Below are 20080 nucleotides of genomic sequence, written 5' to 3' on the forward strand. Positions count from 1 at the left end.
AGGTACACGCCTATAACACATGATGTCCTGTAATGTACTCCAAGATATGGAATTTACTGGCAAGTCAGATTTCCCCCACTCCTTTGTGTCTCACAGAGAAATGGGGAAATTATAGCTTTGCAGAGAGCTCTGTTAGTAGTTTCTACATAAGTATTACGAACTTGTTTAATGTATTTAGAAAGCAAGACATTTACATAAAAACACTTCTGAAGAGGTAGAGAATTGATGACTTATTCTTGTTCCAGCTTTTATTCTGTCCATATTTTTTGCTGAAGTGAATTATGTTTTAAAGCACACCTTCAAACTCTGACTCTTGGTCAATTACTTTTCCTGCAGCCTTACACTTTTAAATGTGAACAGAATGTCGATTCATTATTAAACTTAAAGAATTTTATGTAATTATAATTGAAATACAGATGTATTGATGTTAGTTTTCAGGGAATACAAAAAGGATGGCATAGTGGCGAGTATTAATTTATCTTTACCCCTTGTTTTTTACAGGCTGTGGAGAGCACCTTGTCAGGACTATACTTGCCAGGGAGTGTTCCCTTGCACTACAGGCAGAAGATGCACATCAAGCTTTGCTAGAGTCTATGCAAAACAAATTTATTGGTAAGTCTGTGTTTCAGCAGCACAATGACATGGTACTGTGAAGCCCTGTACACATGATCGGTTTGTCTGATGAAAACGGACCGATGGACCGTTTTCATCGGACAAACCGATCGTGTGTGGGCCCCATCAGTTTGTTTTCCATCGTTGAAAAAAAATAGAACATGTTTTAAAATTTTCCTAAGGTTAAAAAAATGATAGAAAAAGACGATCGTCTGTGTGGAAGTCCATCGGTCAAAAATCCACGCATGCTCAGAATCAAGTCGACGCATGCTCGGAAGCATTGAACTTCATTTTTCTCAGCACATCGTAGTGTTTTACATCACCGCGTTGGATACGGTCGGATTTTTGACCGATAGTGTGTAGGCAAGACTGATGAAAGTCAGCCTCATCGGATATCGGACGAAAAAATCCATCAGATTAGATTCCATCAGATATCCGATCGTGTGTACAGGGCTTGAGTCTTTAGAGCCAACCACTGAGGTTGTGCATTCAGATCCCAAAAGTAACCCTGTCTGCATGGAGCTTGCGCATATATATATATATATATATATATATTTTAGCAGACACCCTAGGGAATAAAATGGCGGTCATTGCAACTTTTAATCTCGCACAGTATTTGTGCAATAATTTTTCAAATGCCTCATGAATTAAAAAATAACAAAACGGTAAAGTTAGCACAATTTTTTTGTATAATGTGAAAGATGATGTTACGCTGAGTAAATTGATGCCTAACATGTCACGCTTTAAAATTGCGCACACTCATCGAATGGCACCAAACTTCGGTACTTAAAAATCTCCATAGGCGACACTTTACATTTTTTTTACAGGTTACTATTTTCGAGTTAGAGAAGGTCTAGTACTAGAATTGTTGCACGCGCTCTAACGCACGTGGCGATACCTCACGTGGGGTTTGAACGGCGTTTACATATGTGGGCGGGACTTACATGCGTGTTCGCTTCTGAACGCGAGCTACCGGGGACAGGGGTGTTTTACATTATTTTTTTTTACGTAATTTTTTTTATTTTTACACTTTTTTTTTGATCACTTTTATTTCTATTACAAGGAATGTAAACATCCCTTGTTATAGGCATATATTGTGACAGGTCCTCTTTATGGAGAGATGCGGGGGCAAAAAGACCCCACATCTCTTCTCCAGGCTGGAAAGCATGAGATTGGGGAAAAAATTCACAGATCTCATGCTTTCAGCGACTTTGTTTACTTCCGGGTACCCGGGCATGACGTCACAACGTCACGCCTGGCCCTTTCGATGGTCATAGAGATGACTAGTGACCATCTGGTCACTGGAAATCTCTATCGTCGTGAGCCGGCGCCGGCCGATTCGTTCTCCAGGCCCCCGATGGCACGGAAGAGCCCGGAGAAGCACCGGATGGCGGCGGGAAGGGGGGAGGTCCTCTCCCACTGCCTATAAGAAAAATCAAGCGGTGGAATTGCTGCTATGATCATTCTTATGGTGCGCAGAATCGCTGGCTGCAAACAATGATATCTGAATGATATGCAGGCATCATTCAGGTATCACCTCAAAAATTTGAGGATGTCATATGACGTCATTGTGTAGAAGCGGTTAAAGCTAAAATAAACTACGTTAAGGCTGGACCTAAGCTTTAAAGTGGAAGTAAAGGCAAAACCTAACCAATTCTAAACCTACTCCCACCCCCTTCTAAGCCTAATCTATTTAACCCTGTAAAGAAAATATTTACCTATTCTGAAGCCACTCCGGTCCGGTCACCAGCGGCGCCCTCTGTGTGCAGGAGAAAGCCAACAATGCCTGGGAAGTGACATCACCCGTAGACTTGCCATGGGGCTTCAGTTTTTGGCTGCCTCTAGTACACACTCAAGCCGCCAATGACAACTCAGCCTGGGACCAGACCAGAGTGATCTCTTTACAGGGGTAGATAGATTAGGTTTAGATTGGGATGTGGAAATAGGTTTAGAGTTAGTTCGATTTTGTCTTTACTTCCACTTTAATACAAATGTGAAGTTGAAAATACTTATGTAATCCAATGCTGGATGTCTATACCATTTGCAAATGCAGATATACCAGCAGATGCAGTTATATGCAAATCTTGACTCTTTCAGTAAAAGTCAACCTGTTGTGTGGCTTCTGACCAATGAAGGACTCGGAGGGGGGGTGGACATGACCAAGCTCAGATGTGTAGAAACAGTCGAGATTTGCAATAAATAAATCTTCCTGTATCTGTCTTTTTGTTTTTGTTTAATATAGGTGTCCCTGAAGGTAAATATTTTTTTCAGCAAGTACTTTGTTTGAATTGACCAGATTTTTGACAGGGTTTAGTGTATTTAGCAGTGCTTGATAACACCTGTACATTTTAATATACATTTTTATTTCTTTTAAATAACGTCTAAACATAATTACACAGCATAAGTGTGTTTTCTTTTCATGGTGCTTTTATTGCATATATTATATCAGGTTTCTTAATGCCTGTCTTCATTCTGGGTGTACGTGTAAGCCCAAAGGCTTTACCAACATTTTTTTCTGTGAAGCAAATAAATAAATGTGACTTATGAAGTGAAGGATTTGTGAACATTTTCTGAGAAGCCCGTTCATTTCACATATGCCTGCCAGATAAAAAAGACTTTCTTCCAGCTTGCTAAGAAATTTGTTTATAGCTTAGCTCTGGATAGTGTCTTGTGTGTAAAAGGGTAATTTTATCTATTCAAAAATAGCAAAACAAGCATTTGATGTATCGAGCATAAATCTGATTGGTGATGTGGTTTCCCGTTACCCTGTTTTCCCCCTCCTAGGAATAAGCAGGATAAAACAAGTGTGCTTAGTTTGTGAAAGAAATCAAAATTGACTTGGACAGTTCTCTCTGACAGTGAGCAGATGCAGTTATTTACAATCCAAACTAAGATTTACATAAGTGTATTTAAACAGATAATTAAACCAGCCGCATGGCTTTTGTACAAGTTACACATATTGTTCAGTTGTATAAAAGAGGGAAAATGTGAATGTCTACATAATGCCAGTATGGAATTCCATCATGTATGTTACAGCTTTTCTCAAATTATGCTGACTATAATAGTTGGGGCATATGGTGTCCTTTTTTTCCCTCTGAAAATTGCATGTAATACTCTGTACCGGCGGTTGTAAGCATATCACTCCTTGGAGGTGCAAAGTTCATTCTTCTTTCTTTTTTTTTTTCTGCCTGGTTCAGAATGCTAGGGTACTTGCAGAGAAGTTGTAGACTGGAGGAAATAGTTACCTTATATAGAAAAAAGGAAAAATATTATTTACAGTCTAAAAACATAGAATCATATAGCTCTTTAAAGGGTCACTAAAGGAATTATTTTTTTTAGCTAAATAGCTTCCTTTACCTTACTGCAGTACTGGTTTCATGTCCTCATTGTTCGTTTTTGCTTTGAAGTAGCTGTAATTCTGCTGTGATCTCCACACTTCCTGGTTGCCTGTTTCCTTATAACCATCATACTGGGAGCTTTCTCACGGTGGTCTAAGCTGTCATTACTGTGTGTCTAAAACTCCTCAGAACCAATCAGATTCATTTTAAAAACAAAACACTGCCCTGGATTTGTTTGTTTGTTTTTGTTCTGTGAGTCTTCCCGACTCACCTCTCACCCGGAACTTCATGTATGTCCTTTAAAACCGAAAGTGAACCTAGAGGCACATTATATGATGGATTAAATTCAATTTTTAATCATTTTTAAAAGCAATCAGTTAACTTTTATGTCTCTATATCCAATAAACAGTCATTTCAGCAAAAAAATTTTTTTCCTTTAGTGACCCTTTAAATATAGAATGTTTTGAGCAGATAATGCACTTATCCTTTAACATTTTCATTCATCATTCCCCTGCCTGCTGATGGAACCCATACAGGATCAGCATTCCTGCTGAACCGGCTGAGATTTGAACTGTCTATGATCGGCATATTGTTTTGTACGTGTTCCCCACACACACAGATATGAACATAGCCTTCGGTGTTTAGCTTATGTGGTCAGTTTAGATTTTTTGTGTTTGGATCAACACAGAGTTAAATGGAATGGTCATAAGGTAACTTCACATTATGTGGACATATACAGAGTGCAGTACACTGCTACTAAAATAAATCTCCCCCCAACTGACTCACCCCCACCAACAGATATACACGCACAACTGCTTCACATCCCCATGCCTCTTCCAACAGACATCACTCCCCTATCAAAACCCCCACACTCTCTACCTGTTGATTGATTTCCCTCTCTGACCACCTTGTACTACACTGCTGTCAGACATCCTGCCCCAGCCTCACTCCACTCCTTCCCCCCCACCCGGTAGCACTAACTATGCTGGTCCTTGACCCACAGATGGGCAAGCGTAGCCCATGATACATGGTGGAAAGTAGGGGGGGATGTAAAAGTAATCTGGAGGCACCAGTCTGCTTTCATCTGCTTTCATCTGACAGGTGGCAGTCTGCTTGTGAGATTTGCACACAATCCTGGTAGCTGCAGCCCCCAGGAATGTGTGTAAAACACCCCACTGTCAGTTACCTACGACGCGCTGACTTGGCAGAAAAAGGGTTAACCCACTTCCTTATTCTAAACCCATCCTGGCCTGTTACTGGACAGTGAAAGTAAAAGCAGCATAGTGAGCTCATTGCTCGTCACCCTGCTTTCTCTTCCTATCCGCATGCTTTTTGTCATCACATGCTCTGCTGGGACTGCCAGAAGCAAATACTAGGTCAAATTTACGTACTTACAATGTGTGCATTTTTAAAATACATGTAATGCTTTATTGAGGAAAACAGAGCTGCATTCATTTATGCCTTTTACATCTGCCTATAATACAGCTTTAAAGCAGAGGTCCGCCCAATAAAAAAAAAATTAAAAGCCAGCAGCTACACATACTGCAGCTGCTGCCTTTCAATAATAGAACACTTGCCTGTCTTGGAGTCCAGCGATGTCGCAACCGCAGATGTTTCCATCATCTGTCGTGCGCCATTGGAGGTAAGGGAACCTGGCAGTGTGGCCTTATGGTTTCACGCCAGGAACCCAACTGCGCATGCGCGAGGCCCTGCTCCTTTCTCCTGCTGGGCCAGCGCTGGGGAGGAGGGAGCCCTGCTGTGACTTCATGGGCCGCGGCGCTGACTTCCGGAAGTGGGAACAGGATACCTGTCCCCTCTCCCCCTGAAAGGTGTAAATTGTGGCACCAAAGGGCGAGAGGAGAAAAATGAGCAGAAGTTCAGCTTCAAAGTGATTTAAAGCTTTCTTTCTTTTCTTTTTTTTAAATAACAAACATGTCATACTTGCCTCCACTGTGCAGTTGGTTTTGCACAGAGTGGCCCTGATCCTTGACTTCTGGGGTCCCTTGGCGGCTCTCAAGGCTCCTCCCAGCATCAGATAAACCCCCCCTAGGAGAAGCGCTCTTCCGGGGGGTTACCTTGCAAGCGTGCTCCCGAGTACAGCATTTGCATCCATAGACATAAATGCCGGACTCTGCCCCAGACTCTGCCCCATCCTCTGGCACCCGCATCATTGGATTTGATTGACAGCAGCGGGAGCCAATGGCTATCAATCTATCCAATCAAGAGCCGAGACTCTGTGCAGAGAGGGACAGCACGACTACTCCTAGTAAATGCCAGGGCTCAGGTGAGTAAAACGGAGGGCTTGGGCGGCCGGTGAATGCCAGAAGTTTTTTCACCTTAATGCATAGGATGCATTAAAGCGGATGTGCCACGGGAAAAATATATTAAAAGCCAGCAGATACAAATACTGCAGCTGCTGACTTTTAATATAAGGACACTTACCTGTCCTGGAGTCCAGCGCCGATCGCAGCAGATGACGAGCCGATCGCTCGTCACCCTGCTGCTCCCCCCTCCATCCACGCTGAGGGAACCAGGAAGTGAAGCGCTCCGGCTTCACTGCCCGGTTCCCTACGGCGCATGCGCGAGTCGCGCTGCGCCCGCCGATTGGCTCCCGCTGTGTGCTGGGAGCCGAGTGTTCCCAGCATACAACGGGGGGGGCGACGGGAAGCGGAGGAAAAACCCGTCCTTTGCCCGTATCGTAGGGCCGGAAGTGGGTGCAGATACCTGTCTGTAGACAGGTATCTGCACCCCCCTCCCCCCTGAAAGGTGTCAAATGTGACATCGGAGGGGGGGAGGGTTCCGATCATCGGGACTCCACTTTAGAGTGGAGATCCGCTTTAAGGTGAAAACATACAAGGGTTTACAACCCATTTTAAGGTTTTAAGTCAGGTGTGGCACTCATCATACCTTGAGCAAAGCCACATGAAAATTCCAATTTAACTAATTGGCAGAAATGTTGTTCAGCCTATCAAATGACTGTTTCTCATTGGCAATTCCTGAGCTTGATGTAAGATTGTTTTGTTTGTTATCTACAAAGATAAAAAAACATATGTGGCCGCTAAGAACCATGTTTTAGGAGTTTTTTTTTTTTTGTGTTCCATCTGTATGATTTGTTACTCATTTCATGGTTATCATTCTAAGTTTATAAAGCAAGAAGAGATCATTTAACCATACAGCTGGAAAACTGAGAGATGCTAACTTAAGTTGCAGCTGCGCCCTTAGCTATTTTTTGTATTCACAACACCTTCATATTATAAATATAGCTGTCCACTTATTCCTCATCAGGCTGCAATCACACCTTCGTGTTCCAGGAATAGGTAAAAAGTGTGCTGAAATGTATATTGAACTTGTGGTGCCATTATTTCTTAATGGCACCAGAAACGTGGATAGCAGTTGCACAACAAAGCACTGGCTTTGGGGGGCGCAATTGAAATCTGGGGGGGGGGGGGCGGAGTAAGCCCCCAGCACCTTCCTAGATCCAGGCACGCAGCACTTTCTTCTCTGTTGCCAGTGCTATTGAAAACATAGCATCCCTACAAACATGCACTGGCTGGGCTTGTCTAGATTTCAGCTTAAGTATGCACTGATATACCATTAATGTACCTGTTTTAGAAAAATAAAAGCTTCCTATGTTTTTTTAAGACAAGGCCCCACCTTAGCCCCTGGTGTGTTTCAATAAAAAAAAATTCATGACTTCCTGGTACGTAGATTTAGGACATCAAAACCAGTAATACACAGGGCGGAGTTCACCAGCTGACCCCATTAGTGCACACTCTGTACTTATGAACTATGTTTTCACGGGAAAATACGGAAACTGCGCTGTAAACCAACATGAAAATAAAAACTGTGGAAATTATCTTAAATATAAACAATATAAATACCACACTAAGTGCACAAGTGTAAATGTACCCAAATGATTATATATTAGATAGTATAAAAGTCCAATTGCCAACAACTAAATGGCAGCAAAAAGGAAAAAGAAAGTCCTGATATGCTTCAAACAAAAGTGATTCCACAATGACAGCAACGTGAAGAAAAGCCTATACTGGCACCAATATGACACGTGTCCCTTCACCAGAAGTACAAGCCTGCTTACCAGAACACAGGCTAAATAAGCGCCTGGAAGTCAAACACACTCTGGACTGGAATAGGTCATTAGGAAGATGGACACGGGAAATCTGAGCGGATCCAAAATCGATCTCAATTTAGACAGCTGGAGGGTGGATGGAAGTAATCCGACCGAGTGGAAACGATCACCTCACTCACAGCAGGTATCTCGTACAGTACGGATACAGGTGGATGAGCTTTGACGTGTGCAGCCTTTATTCCAGCATCCCACACCATCTGGGATTGCAGGCGGTGTCCTATTTTTTACAGCAATCGGGTTGCCATTCGCTTGCCCTACAAGAGTTCATTATTTCAGCCTTACGTTATCTGCTTACACATAATTTTTTTATGTTTGACGGGGTCTGCTACCTCCAGAGATGCGGGGCTTCGATGGGGGCCAAGTTCTCACCATCCCTGGCTAATTTGTACATGGGATGGTGGGAAAAGTCCCGCATATTTGGAGATACCAGCCCCCGCCGCCTAGATACCATTCTATATTGTCGTTACATAGACGACCTGCTACTTATCGTATCTGATGAATTTGCAGATTTAAACGAATGGCTGAAATATCTCAATGACAACAAGCTGAACCTGCAATTCACGGGTAATCTACAAACTACCACCATAGAGTTCCTGGATGTAACGCTCACAGGAGCTAATGGCAGTATTTCCACGGGACTCTACAGGAAAAGTACAGCAGGCAATGCTTTGCTGCGAGCTGACTCATCCCACCCGATACATACCATCAATAGCATCCCATATGGACAGTTTTTACGTTTGAAGAGGCTATGCACTTCTCCCAATGATTTTCTAAAAGAGGCAGATCAAATGGCGCTTAGATTTAGGGACAGAGGCTATTCAGCAACTGTCATTAACAACGCCCTACGTAGGGTTAACACTATATCTAGAGATTCATTATTGGCCAAAAAACGAGTAAAGGACATCCAGACTGGATCTTCGGCTCACAGATTTGCCCCCCTTTTTTCCACAGCCTACAGTACAGAGTACCATAAGATTAAACACATCGTTAATAAGTATCTACCTGTCCTTTATAGTGACAGTACTTATGCGTCTATTCTGTCTGAGGGTATCAAATCAGTGAGCCGTAGAGCCCCCACTTTAGGGGGTGTCCTTTCACCCAGCCTATACGTCTCACAATTTGCCTCTCCCACATGGCTTGATTTTGTTGGTACTTTCAGATGTGGCACTCATGGGTGCAGATACTGTCCTTTAATAGGCATTGGCAACACGGTTCAGTCATGTTCCAACGGCAGAGATTTTAAAATTAAACAGTATGTCAACTGCAACACAAAATTTGTAGTTTATGTCATCTCGTGTAGTATTTGTCATGTTCAGTATGTTGGAAGAACTATAAGGAGATTAAGGGATAGACTTAGTGATCATTTATACGACATTGAGAAGAATCATAACACTAACGTGGCCAAACACTGGAATAATTTACACAACAAAAATATTTCCAGTTTATCCATACAGGGTATGGAGAGGGTAGTGTGTCCACCCAGAGGAGGAGATAAGTTTAAGCTTCTCTGTAAACGGGAAGTTTTTTGGATTTTCCATCTTGACTGCAGACAGCCGCGGGGACTCAACTTTGACTGGGATGTCTCTCATTATCATGACTGAACATCGCCTTCCTTCCCCGCCTTTGTCTCATTCCCTCCTCTCGTGGAGATACATGCCCTCTCCTAATCTATTCTTCCCACATTCCTCTAGTCATATTATATCATATATTATCTATTCTTCTCCTTTTTTCCTTTTTCCTCATTCCACATGCCTATATCATATTATTTCACACATAGTGACTGTTTTTTATCTATTTACAATACTGCCTTAGTATACTAGGTCTAAAATACATGTGTTGTGCGGTGTCAATGACACTGCACAACACAGGTACATATTGGAACATAGATGGACCAGTCTCCATGCGGGTCCGATATACATGCATCATTTTGCTGCACTTCACCTTTATTTAGACCAATCATCAATCGGGTTCCTTATTAAATGTCTTGAGATGCAGAGGGGTTCTGCTAGGAGGGGAGAGGGGATGGATCGGCACATATCTGTGTTTAGAGTATTCACAGTTATGGCCATTTCATTTTGAATGTCAATTTCATTTTAATTGATACACTTACTATGGACTTTTACTCAGTCTAGTCGGCCAGACACATAGTTATCATTGCAGTGTCTGTGTTGCTTTGTCTACCACATTTTTGTTCATTGACATTCAATCCTTATTTCCACATATTTCATTTCATAACATTTCACACAACATGGGAACATTTCTCATTTGTGTCTTGATACTAAAGATTTAAATCCCCCCCCCCCTCCCCCCCTTTCGGTTCCAACGGTGCTTCTTTGAAGCCCAATTTTACGGAACATTATATCCATCACCATTTTTTCTTTTTTCCCTTTTTTTTTCTTTTTCTTCTTTTTTCTTTTTTCTTTCTTTCTTTTTTTGGGGACCATGTGTCCTCCTCTATAACATACACCATAACCACATCTTTCTTAAATCCATGATCTATTTTTCAGCTTAGTTCCACATATGCTGGATAATGCACATCAAGCATTATTGCCCTTAACGGTTTTACATTCCGGCCTTCTGGAGAGTCATGATCAGGGTCCCTATGACATATCGATTTTCTATAGTGTCCCACAGTGTCATATCACTGTTGACTTAATGTCCATACACACAAATTTTGTGTGTACTATGGACACAATACACCAGACCGTAATCTTGACCTAGTTATGATCATGTTAAACCAATAGCCATATATTACTGTTAACCCTTATGTACAGGAGATGTTCTTTTCCTTCCCGTTTTTTACGGTAAACTCTTTGAGCTTGTTCTATACTTATTTTCTGTTCATGAGAAAGATATTTACTCCATATACATCGGTATAGCCTTTTGGAGAGTCATGCCTCTGTGTTCTAGATATTGATTTCTGTATTGGAGAGCCTGTATTTGTCTCCCGACAATTAATCTTCACACTATAAGAGTACTATGTCTTCAACTCGTAACTAGACACATAGAGGCTTTGACATTAGCAATCTCCATATGTATACATTTTTTGGTCTGATATACATGACCTGGGGCAATCTTCTCGGGTTTACCGTATAAAATAGATGGATTACATCTTGACTTCCACTATGTGCTTATTAACACTAAGTCACAGTTGATATATTATATATAAAAATATCAATGAAATTTAAAATATTGGTATTAACACTAATACACAGAAGTTTATCTTTTCAATTGCAATTGCGATTACGATAATCTTCTATATTTAACACTTTATTTTTCATTCTTTGTTTAGAATAACACATATAGTAAAACACTAGATAATTGATTCTAAAAAACTTTTAAAAAAACTTAAAAAAACCTAAAAAATTTAATAATAAAAGACAAATATAGTCTAGAAAATATGATACACATAAAAAATTAAAAATAAAAAACAAAATAAAATATAAAAGATTTAGAAGCACTTCAATATTCACCCCCAGGACATAGTTCGATGGGTATATTCACTATTTTACACAGGAGTGTTTATATACATATTTTTATAATAGTTGTGTCTTTCACAAAACACAATAAACGAAATTTTATTTTATTTTATTTTTTATTTATTTTTTATTTTTTTTTTATTATTTTTATATTATTTTTATTAACTCTAAGTGGAGTCATACACTAGTTACAATGGTTATCTTGCCTATTTGGAGACCCTAAGATATATATAGGTGCGGTTTGTCTATTCACATGTCCTAGGCATATGTATGGTCTTATTTTGTTTTTGTTTCTTTTTTTCTTCACTTTAACATGTTAATTGCAAGATATGCTACATCACCTGCTCCATATAAATTGGTTTTAATGTGCATGCAATTAACTATCTAATTGTTTAATTGATCCAGTCTCGCCATAGGCGAATGTTTTCTCACATGATGGTGGTATGGGTATATATGTATTTTCAGTGTGAACCTATGTTAGCCATGACTAAGCGCTGAATTGCAGCGTGAAACGCGTCGGCCAATCTGTATCTGTTGTTTGCAGTGCCTGTATGTACTTTTTACATTAAAAGACCAACTTTATTTTAAGTCATTTTGGAGTGCGGCTGTCCAGAGTTCTTTTCGTTTATCTCGTACAGTACCGAGGGAAGAAATACTCGCATAGCATAATATTGTATGCACAAAGTTTAATGTAAAAAGAGTCAGATATACTCACAAAAGCATCTGAATAAAATCGCATATAAAAACAAACAGCCGGCCGGCAAGAAGACACCCGTCCTATGGGTGAAGACGTCAGCGTGTCAACTTCCCGATGATCGTTTTGTCTCACAAAGACGTCGTCACAGGTGATCAGGTGATGCACTGGAAATAACCATAATGGAGAGCTGTGAGATATAAAACAAATAAAAATAGATGAGGACCAAAGAATAAATCACTAGGGCGTCAACTTCAGGTATCACTGAAGTTGACACCCTGACGTCTTCGCCTATAGGACGGGTGTCTGCTTGCCGGCCGGCTGTTTGTTTTTATACGTGATTTTATTCAGATGCTTTTGTGAGTATATCTGACTCTTTTTACATTAAACTTTGTGCATACAATATTATGCTATGCAAGTATTCCCTCGGTACTGTACGAGATACCTGCTGTGAGTGAGGGGATCGTTTCCACTCGGTCAGATTACTTCCATCCACCCTCCAGCTGTCTAAATTGACAGCAGTCCAGAGTGTGTTTGACTTCCAGGCTTATTTAGCCTGTGTTCTGGTAAGCAGGCTTGTACTTCTGGTGAAGGGACACGTGTGATATTGGTGCCAGTATAGGCTTTTCTTCACGTTTCTGTCATTGTGGAATCACTTTTGTTTGAAGCATATCAGAACTTTCTTTTTCCTTTTTGCTGCCATTTAGTTGTTGGCAATTGGACTTTTATACTATCTAATATATAATCATATGGGTACATTTGTGTGGTATTTATATTGTTTATATTTAAGATTCATTTCCACAGTTTTTATTTTCATGTTGGTTTACAGCGCAGTTTCCGTATTTTCTTTTGCTTTATTATTTGTGTTGTGGCACAATTTTTTTTACTGCTGCTTTATATTCATAATATTGCATTTACTGCTAAGTTAGATGCATTTTCAGTATTTCACTTATTTGTATTGTGTTTAGTCACCATTAGGGAGCGCGGTATTTTCTCTTCTTTTATGTTTGCACAGCATCCCTCCAGACATGCAATTGCCTGCCTTCATGGACAAGCTTTTGGCACAATCAGGAAGTGTGAAAGATACAGTGTGCTTGTCAAAATCGCCCCATATTTGGTTGTAACAGGAGGATCTGAGAGGTTGCACATATTGGTGCCTGCATATACCTCCAGCATTACATTTTTTAGGACAGGTTCTCTTCAAGCTGACCATACATGTTAAAACCTGTTTGAGCACAGACTTCATACATGCTTTATTCGTACCAAAATTGTGTCATCTCCAGACCTACCTAAACAATCCATTCAGTCTGCATTTAGTCAGGTAGGCCCTTTCACTGTGTAGTTATTGACAGATCTAAAGGACATTGTACATTCAGATTGTAACATGTATGGTCTAGGATTAAGAATAAGGTTCAGTTAAAGATGCTATGGGCTTCCAGTGCTGAAAACAAATGTATAATACGGAACAATTCATAATAGTTACTTCTCAGTTGCGCTTACTGATAATCCTTTAACCACTTCCCTACGGCCGTACGACTTTATACGGCCGCAGGGTGGTTCTAAATCTCCGTGCCCGCCGCATCACTGAAATGCCGATGCGCGTGCCTGGCGGCCGCAATGTCCGCCAAGCTCCCACGATCGGCGGTTACAGAGACATGGACGTGGATCTCTGTGTGCGTAATCCTGTCAGGAGAGAGAGGAGACCGATCTGTGTCTCTTGTACATAGAGACACAGATCGGTCACCTCCCCCAGTCACCCCCCTTCCCCCACAGTTAGTAACACTCACTAAGGTACACATTTAACCCCTCCCTCACCCCCTAGTGTTAACCCCTTCAATGCCAGTCACATTTATACAGTAATTAGTGCATATTTATAGCACTGATCGCAGTATAAATGTGAATGGTGCTAAAAATGTGGCAAAAGTGTCCAATGTGTCCGCCATAATGTCGCATTACCGATAAAAATCGCAGATCGCCGCCATTACAAGTAAAAAATAAATAAATAAATAATTCTGTCCCCTATTTTGTAGGAGCTAAAATTGTTGTGCAAACCAGTTGCTTATTGTGATTTTTTTTTTTTTTACCAAAAATATGTAGAATGCGTACCGGCCTAGACTGAGAAAAAAAAATTGAGCTATTTATTACAGCAACAAGTAAAAAATATTATTTTTTTGTTCATAGCGCAAAAAATAAAAACCGCAGAGGTGATCAAATACCACCAAAAGAAAGCTCTATTTGTGGGGAAAAAAGGACGCCAATTTTGTTTGGGAGCCACGTCGCACGACCGCGCAATTGTCAGTTAAATCGACGCAGTGCCGAATCGCAAAAGGTCCTCTGGTCAGGAAGGGGGTATATGTGCCCAGTAAGGAAGTGGTTAAAGCCCTTTCAGATACTATGCCTAAACATGGTTTATAGCTTCATTATATCAAATTACCATACATTTAAAGTACAGTAGTTACAAAAATTCAACATATATTTAGTAATTATAATAATTATACTGTTGCTTTCAAAGTCTAAATATTGACAAATCTGAGGTCTGCAAACCTAGCCAGTTTTTTTTTTCCTATTTTGATTTTGACCAATCATGTTGGGTCTTAACTTTTTGGTTTGTGCCACTGGGACAACTAATATGGCCCCTTCAGGGATTTTTTTTGTTTGTTTGTTTTATTCTCCCTATTAGGTTACCTGACCATGTGTAAACAAACTGCTTATACAGGAAGAGTGTAAGGTCAGTATTGTTCATTCCACATCTTCCCTACACATAGTTTTCCACCATACCCTTTTAGGTTGACTGCTTCCCTTTCCCTGTGTTTTTCCTCTTGGATTGTGTACTTGGAGATAGAGGAGATCAAGACCTTGGTACTTAAAGCATCCAGTTTCAGGATGGGCAGTGTCAGAGAAGACTGTGTGTAGACACACTGCGTAGTCACAAAATGGTGCAGCAAATTTTTTTTTTTGGTTTACTGACCATTTAAGTATCCAACATTTTATTAAGAATTTGAATTAGTCATATCGTATTAATAGATTTAGAATAGTGTCCCTGACAGTGTCCGATCCCATTGCTCATTTATACTTGGCAAGCCATTATGTAATTTTTTGAATTTGTTCATTGAGTGCTGTCTGGCAACTACTGTGTAAAAAAAGGCCAAATTAAGTCATAGAAATAGATATGTAGTCAGATAGACTTTGTACTAACGACGACTATTTTCATAGTCTTGCTTACATATTCCCATTACAGCAGTTATGCAGGATGTCTAATTTTGATTGTGCAGTCAAATAGGAACCAGAGTTAGACTAGTGCATTCACAAATCAACATTTAGCAACAAATCTGTTCTGGCACGCTCCTTTATCTTTTCTGTACTACATGTCTATGTAGGACACTAATACTGAGGGGTGTAGCTGTTAATAAGATTTCCCATCATAAATAGAGTAGGGAGGCAGAAAGCAAATATTTAATTGAAAGATTCGGGTAATTTAAAGTATTTCCAAGCAAAAATCTGCCAAATCATTATGAGGGGGGTACAGGACTATAAAGAGAAAAAAGGTTGTGCAACTTCATTTGGGATTTTTATTTTTATTTTATTTTATTTATTACTGCTATATTTAGCATCAAAGTCCTGCACCTACAACTAACCAACTGGTTTCCCATGACTCTTATTCAAAACAAAGCTCTGCACTTTCAGTTAGGCTGATATCCACCATAATTTTGTATTTGTCTCCGTATTTGCATTTAAATACTTTGCTTTTTCTTAAAAAAATTAAAAAAAAGTTTTAATAGGTTTAGATCACATATTGTACATAAATAATGTTGCAAGCAGAAGGTAAAAGGCACAAGAAATATTGAAACTACTATATTTATAGCAATTTAGAACAGCTAGTCAATTCCTACCACTCACAGTATGTGTTGAAATAAAACAAAGTCCACAGAAAAGATGTTGATGGAAATTAGGCAATCTGCAATTATGAACTGGAAAAACGGAATCTTAACCACTTCAGCCCAGGAAGAATTTACCCCCTTACTTACCAGAGCACTTTTTGCGATTGGGCACTGTGTTGCTTTAACTGACAATTGTGCGGTCAAGCGACGTGGCTCCCAAACAAAATTGACATCCTTTTTTTCCCCACAAATAGAGCTTTCTTTTGGTGGTATTTGATCACCTCTGCGGTTTTTATTTTTTTGCCCTATAAACAAAAATTAAGCAACAATTTTGAAAAAAATTCAATATTTTTTACTTTTTGCTATAATAAATATCACCCAAAAATCTATAAAAAAAAATGTTTTCCTCAGTTTAGGCCGATATGTATTCTACATATTTTTGGTAAAAAAAAATTGCAATAAGCATATATTGATCGGTTTGCACAAACATTATAGCGTCTACAAAATAGGGGATAGATTTATTGCATTTTTTTACTAGTAATGGCGGCGATCTGCGCTATTTTTATTGTGACCGTGACATTGCGACGGACATATCGGACACCTTTGACACATTTTTGGGACCATTCAAATTTATACAGCGATTTAGTGCTATAAAACTGCACTGATTACTGTATAAATGTCACTGGCAGGAAGGGGTTAACACGAGGGGGCGCTGAAGGGGTTAATATGTTCCCTAGTGTGGTGGTCTAACTGTAGGGGGAAGGTACTCACAAGGGGAGGAGACCAATGTGTGTTCCTCTGTACTGGGAACACACATCGGTCTCCTCACCTCTGACAGGACGTGGATCTGTGTGTTTACACACACAGATCCATGGTCCTGCCGTGATTGCGGGCAATCGTGGGTGCCGGGCGGACATCGCGGCCGCTGGGCACGTGCACCGTGTCCCGAGCGATGCTGCCGGGTGCACGTGCAACACCTAGATGGCCGGGAAGCCCAGGACGTCATATGACATCCACCCAGGATGGGAGATGCCATCTTTGGATGTCCCAGGACTATAGGCAGGTAGGGAAGTGGTTAATGCTCATGTATCATGCTCTGTGGGACAGAGTCCAGAATGAGTCCATGGGTGAAAAGTCGAGGTGCCAACACAGGGTGAAAGGACAGCTCTTTGACACATAGGTTAGGGAATTGAAAAGAATCTGCAGCTCCTGGGCACATCAGATCTGAGAGAAAACTGTTGTAGAATGTAAAAGGAAACAGTTGCCAGAGCGCAGGATTAGTCATGTTAAATTCGACTATGTTTTACTAATCCTGTACCCTGGAAACTCTGTTTCTTTCCTTTACAACAATGCATATGAACACAATTGTTATTTACAACGGTATTTAGAAGTTCACAAGAAGACTCGGTTAATGTCTTGGTTTTATTTCAGCAAAACAGGGAAGGGGTTTGGGTAATATCAAATTCTCATACAAAATACCATCTTGCTGTGTACTTGGAGGTGACTGATTTTGGCTATTTCAGTCCATTCCTTCCATTCTATTTCAAGCGCATCTCTCGAGCTCTGTGAAAAGTTTGGGAATTTTTCCAAGAAGGCAATAGGCCTGGCTTATTCACTTGGAGCTTTAATCTGCAGGTGATGGACAAGCCAATGGCAGATGTGGATATTTTTTATAAAATCATTGTACAGCACACCCATCTTTCAGAACTAAAAATAAGACATGGCATAATTAGATTTGCAAAAACACATTTGTTAAGCATTAATAGTCTGGCTCGCCATCTGTCAAGTGGTTAATCGAACAGTGAAACGTTGGCAAATTAAGAGAAGTTGTGTGCACACTGGTAACATACAAAAATCCTAATATTACAAATAGGGATGTGTTAGTGATCAGTTATTTTAAAACAGATCCAAGTTTATAGAATGTAGAGTTGGCATACATATTTCTGTTTTGATGCATTCTCAAAAACATGATTAGATAAAGACAAGATAAAATATTGTTTATGACATGTAAATAAATTCAATTTCATGTTCCTGTATAAATGTTTTACATTTAGTTTTAAAGGTGGCCCAGTATATAAAGTGATGTTACAACATGTGAGGGATAACAACATTTGGCATACTTCTGCAGGGGACATGGACATCAGAAATAGTGAATTGTGTGATATTTGAGAGACAAAATTCTAGCCATAGATAGTAAATAAATGTGCCATTTTTGGTAGAAATCCAATTATTCTATTCTTGTTAAAAAGATGAAAAAAGCTTGCACCTATGCATGCACATATTACATACAACCCCAATTACGAAAAACGTTTGGGGAGCTCTGTGTAAAAATCTACATAAAAACAGAATTCAGTGATTTGAAAATCTCATAAACCCATATTTTACCCACAATAGAAAGTGTATCCCCGACAAACTACACAAAATTTTCCCGACGGTACCCCCTGAATGCTGGCGGTGTGGCTCGGCCAAGGGCTCACTACTCCACATTTGGTGGGACTGTCCCGTATTACAGCCATTTTGGAAAGAAGTGCACAGCCTCATTGCCAAGATTACATCATATCCCTTAGACTTCGCCCCAGCGCAATTCTTGTTGCACCACACGTCCTTGCCGAAGTCTGGTTACCGCAAATCGATCATGATTCACCTCGTCAACGCAGCCACCCAGTGTATCCCCTGGAGGTGGAAATCTACTTCACCCCCCACGGTGTCGGACTGGCACCTCAGAGTGCAGAAACTGGAGGAAATGGAACAGCTCATCCACCGTGCTAATGATACACATGCTACGTTTATGGACACTTGGACATGTTGGATTCAGTACAGAGATTCATTGAACCCATCAGAGCCACCTGTTCCACCTGACGTTCCCCACTGATTTCCCAAGTAGTCCCTGACAAGACGGTCTAACTTACGACCACACCTCTCCCCCTCAACGTGCCCCTCCTTCCCCCCCCATGGCCCCCATTGCCCCCCCCCCTTTTTTTTTTTTTTTTTTTTCCTCTCTTTCTCTCGCTCTCATGGCCAGTGGGGTCAGTCACCGCCCCCTTGACGAAGTTAATAGAGACTCGTTGCCTCCTGATAGTGGCGAGATACCGCTTGTTCTCTTTCTCTTTCATAGATTTCATACTTAGAGACATTTTGATTGATTAAGTCTAATATTTTACTGTATTGCTTCCCGTTTGCAACGGTGTAAGTTCTGATTGTAAAAACTTTGGGACCATCCCACACAGGCCACTGGTTGCACCCAGGTCTGACATGCTTTGTTGCTGTATGTTTGGTGAAAAACCAATAAAATTGTTTTAAAAAAAAAAAAAAAAAAAAAAAAAAGAAAGTGTATCAAATTTTAGTTTAGGATTAGAAAGAATACCATTTTAAGAAAAAAAATATAGAATTATTTTGAAATTGGTGGCAGCATCATGTCTCAAAGTTGGCACAGTGCAACAAAAAGCTGGAAAAATAAGAGGTACTAACAAGGAAGAGTTGGAAGAACATTTTGCAAGTAATTATGTTAGTTGGCAACAGGTCAGTAACATGACTCAGTATAAAAAGAGCATCTTAGAAAGTCAGTTTCTCAGAAGTAAAGATGGGCAGAGGTTCACCAATACGTGAAAAGATGTGTCTAAAAATTGTCTAGCAATTTCAGAGTATTGTTCCTCAACGTAAAATTGCAAAGACTTAAAATATATCATCTACAGTACATAATATCAAGAAATTCTGAGAATCAGGAGAAATCTCTGTTCACAAGGGAGAAGGCCGTCAAATGGCACTGCATTAAAAACAGGTATGATTTTGTGATGGTCATCACTGTGTTGGTTCAGAAATATTTCCAAACTTCACTAACTGTTAACAGTTTCCAAGTCATCCAAAAATGCATGGTAAAGCTCTATCATGCAAAGAAGCCATATCTGAACATAATCCAGAATCCCCACTGTCTT

The 20080-nt window shown here is 40.2% G+C and overlaps 1 protein-coding gene across 4 annotated transcripts in view; it reads left to right on the top strand.

Annotated features, from left to right (window-relative positions):
* TASP1 (taspase 1) overlaps positions 1-20080 on the top strand; it is a 167848-nt gene that overhangs the window by 120943 nt on the left and 26825 nt on the right. For all 4 annotated transcript variants that reach the window (XR_005748753.1, XM_040351287.1, XM_040351285.1 and 1 more), the window contains one exon: positions 502-612. Coding sequence is in view for 3 of the 4 variants with exons in the window: in XM_040351287.1 (XP_040207221.1) it covers positions 502-612 (111 nt within the window). In the remaining variant the exon portion in view is untranslated. The remainder of the gene's footprint in view (positions 1-501; positions 613-20080) is intronic.

The sequence above is a fragment of the Rana temporaria genome, chromosome 4 (assembly GCF_905171775.1).
Source record: "Rana temporaria chromosome 4, aRanTem1.1, whole genome shotgun sequence".
Classification (NCBI taxonomy): domain Eukaryota; kingdom Metazoa; phylum Chordata; class Amphibia; order Anura; family Ranidae; genus Rana; species Rana temporaria.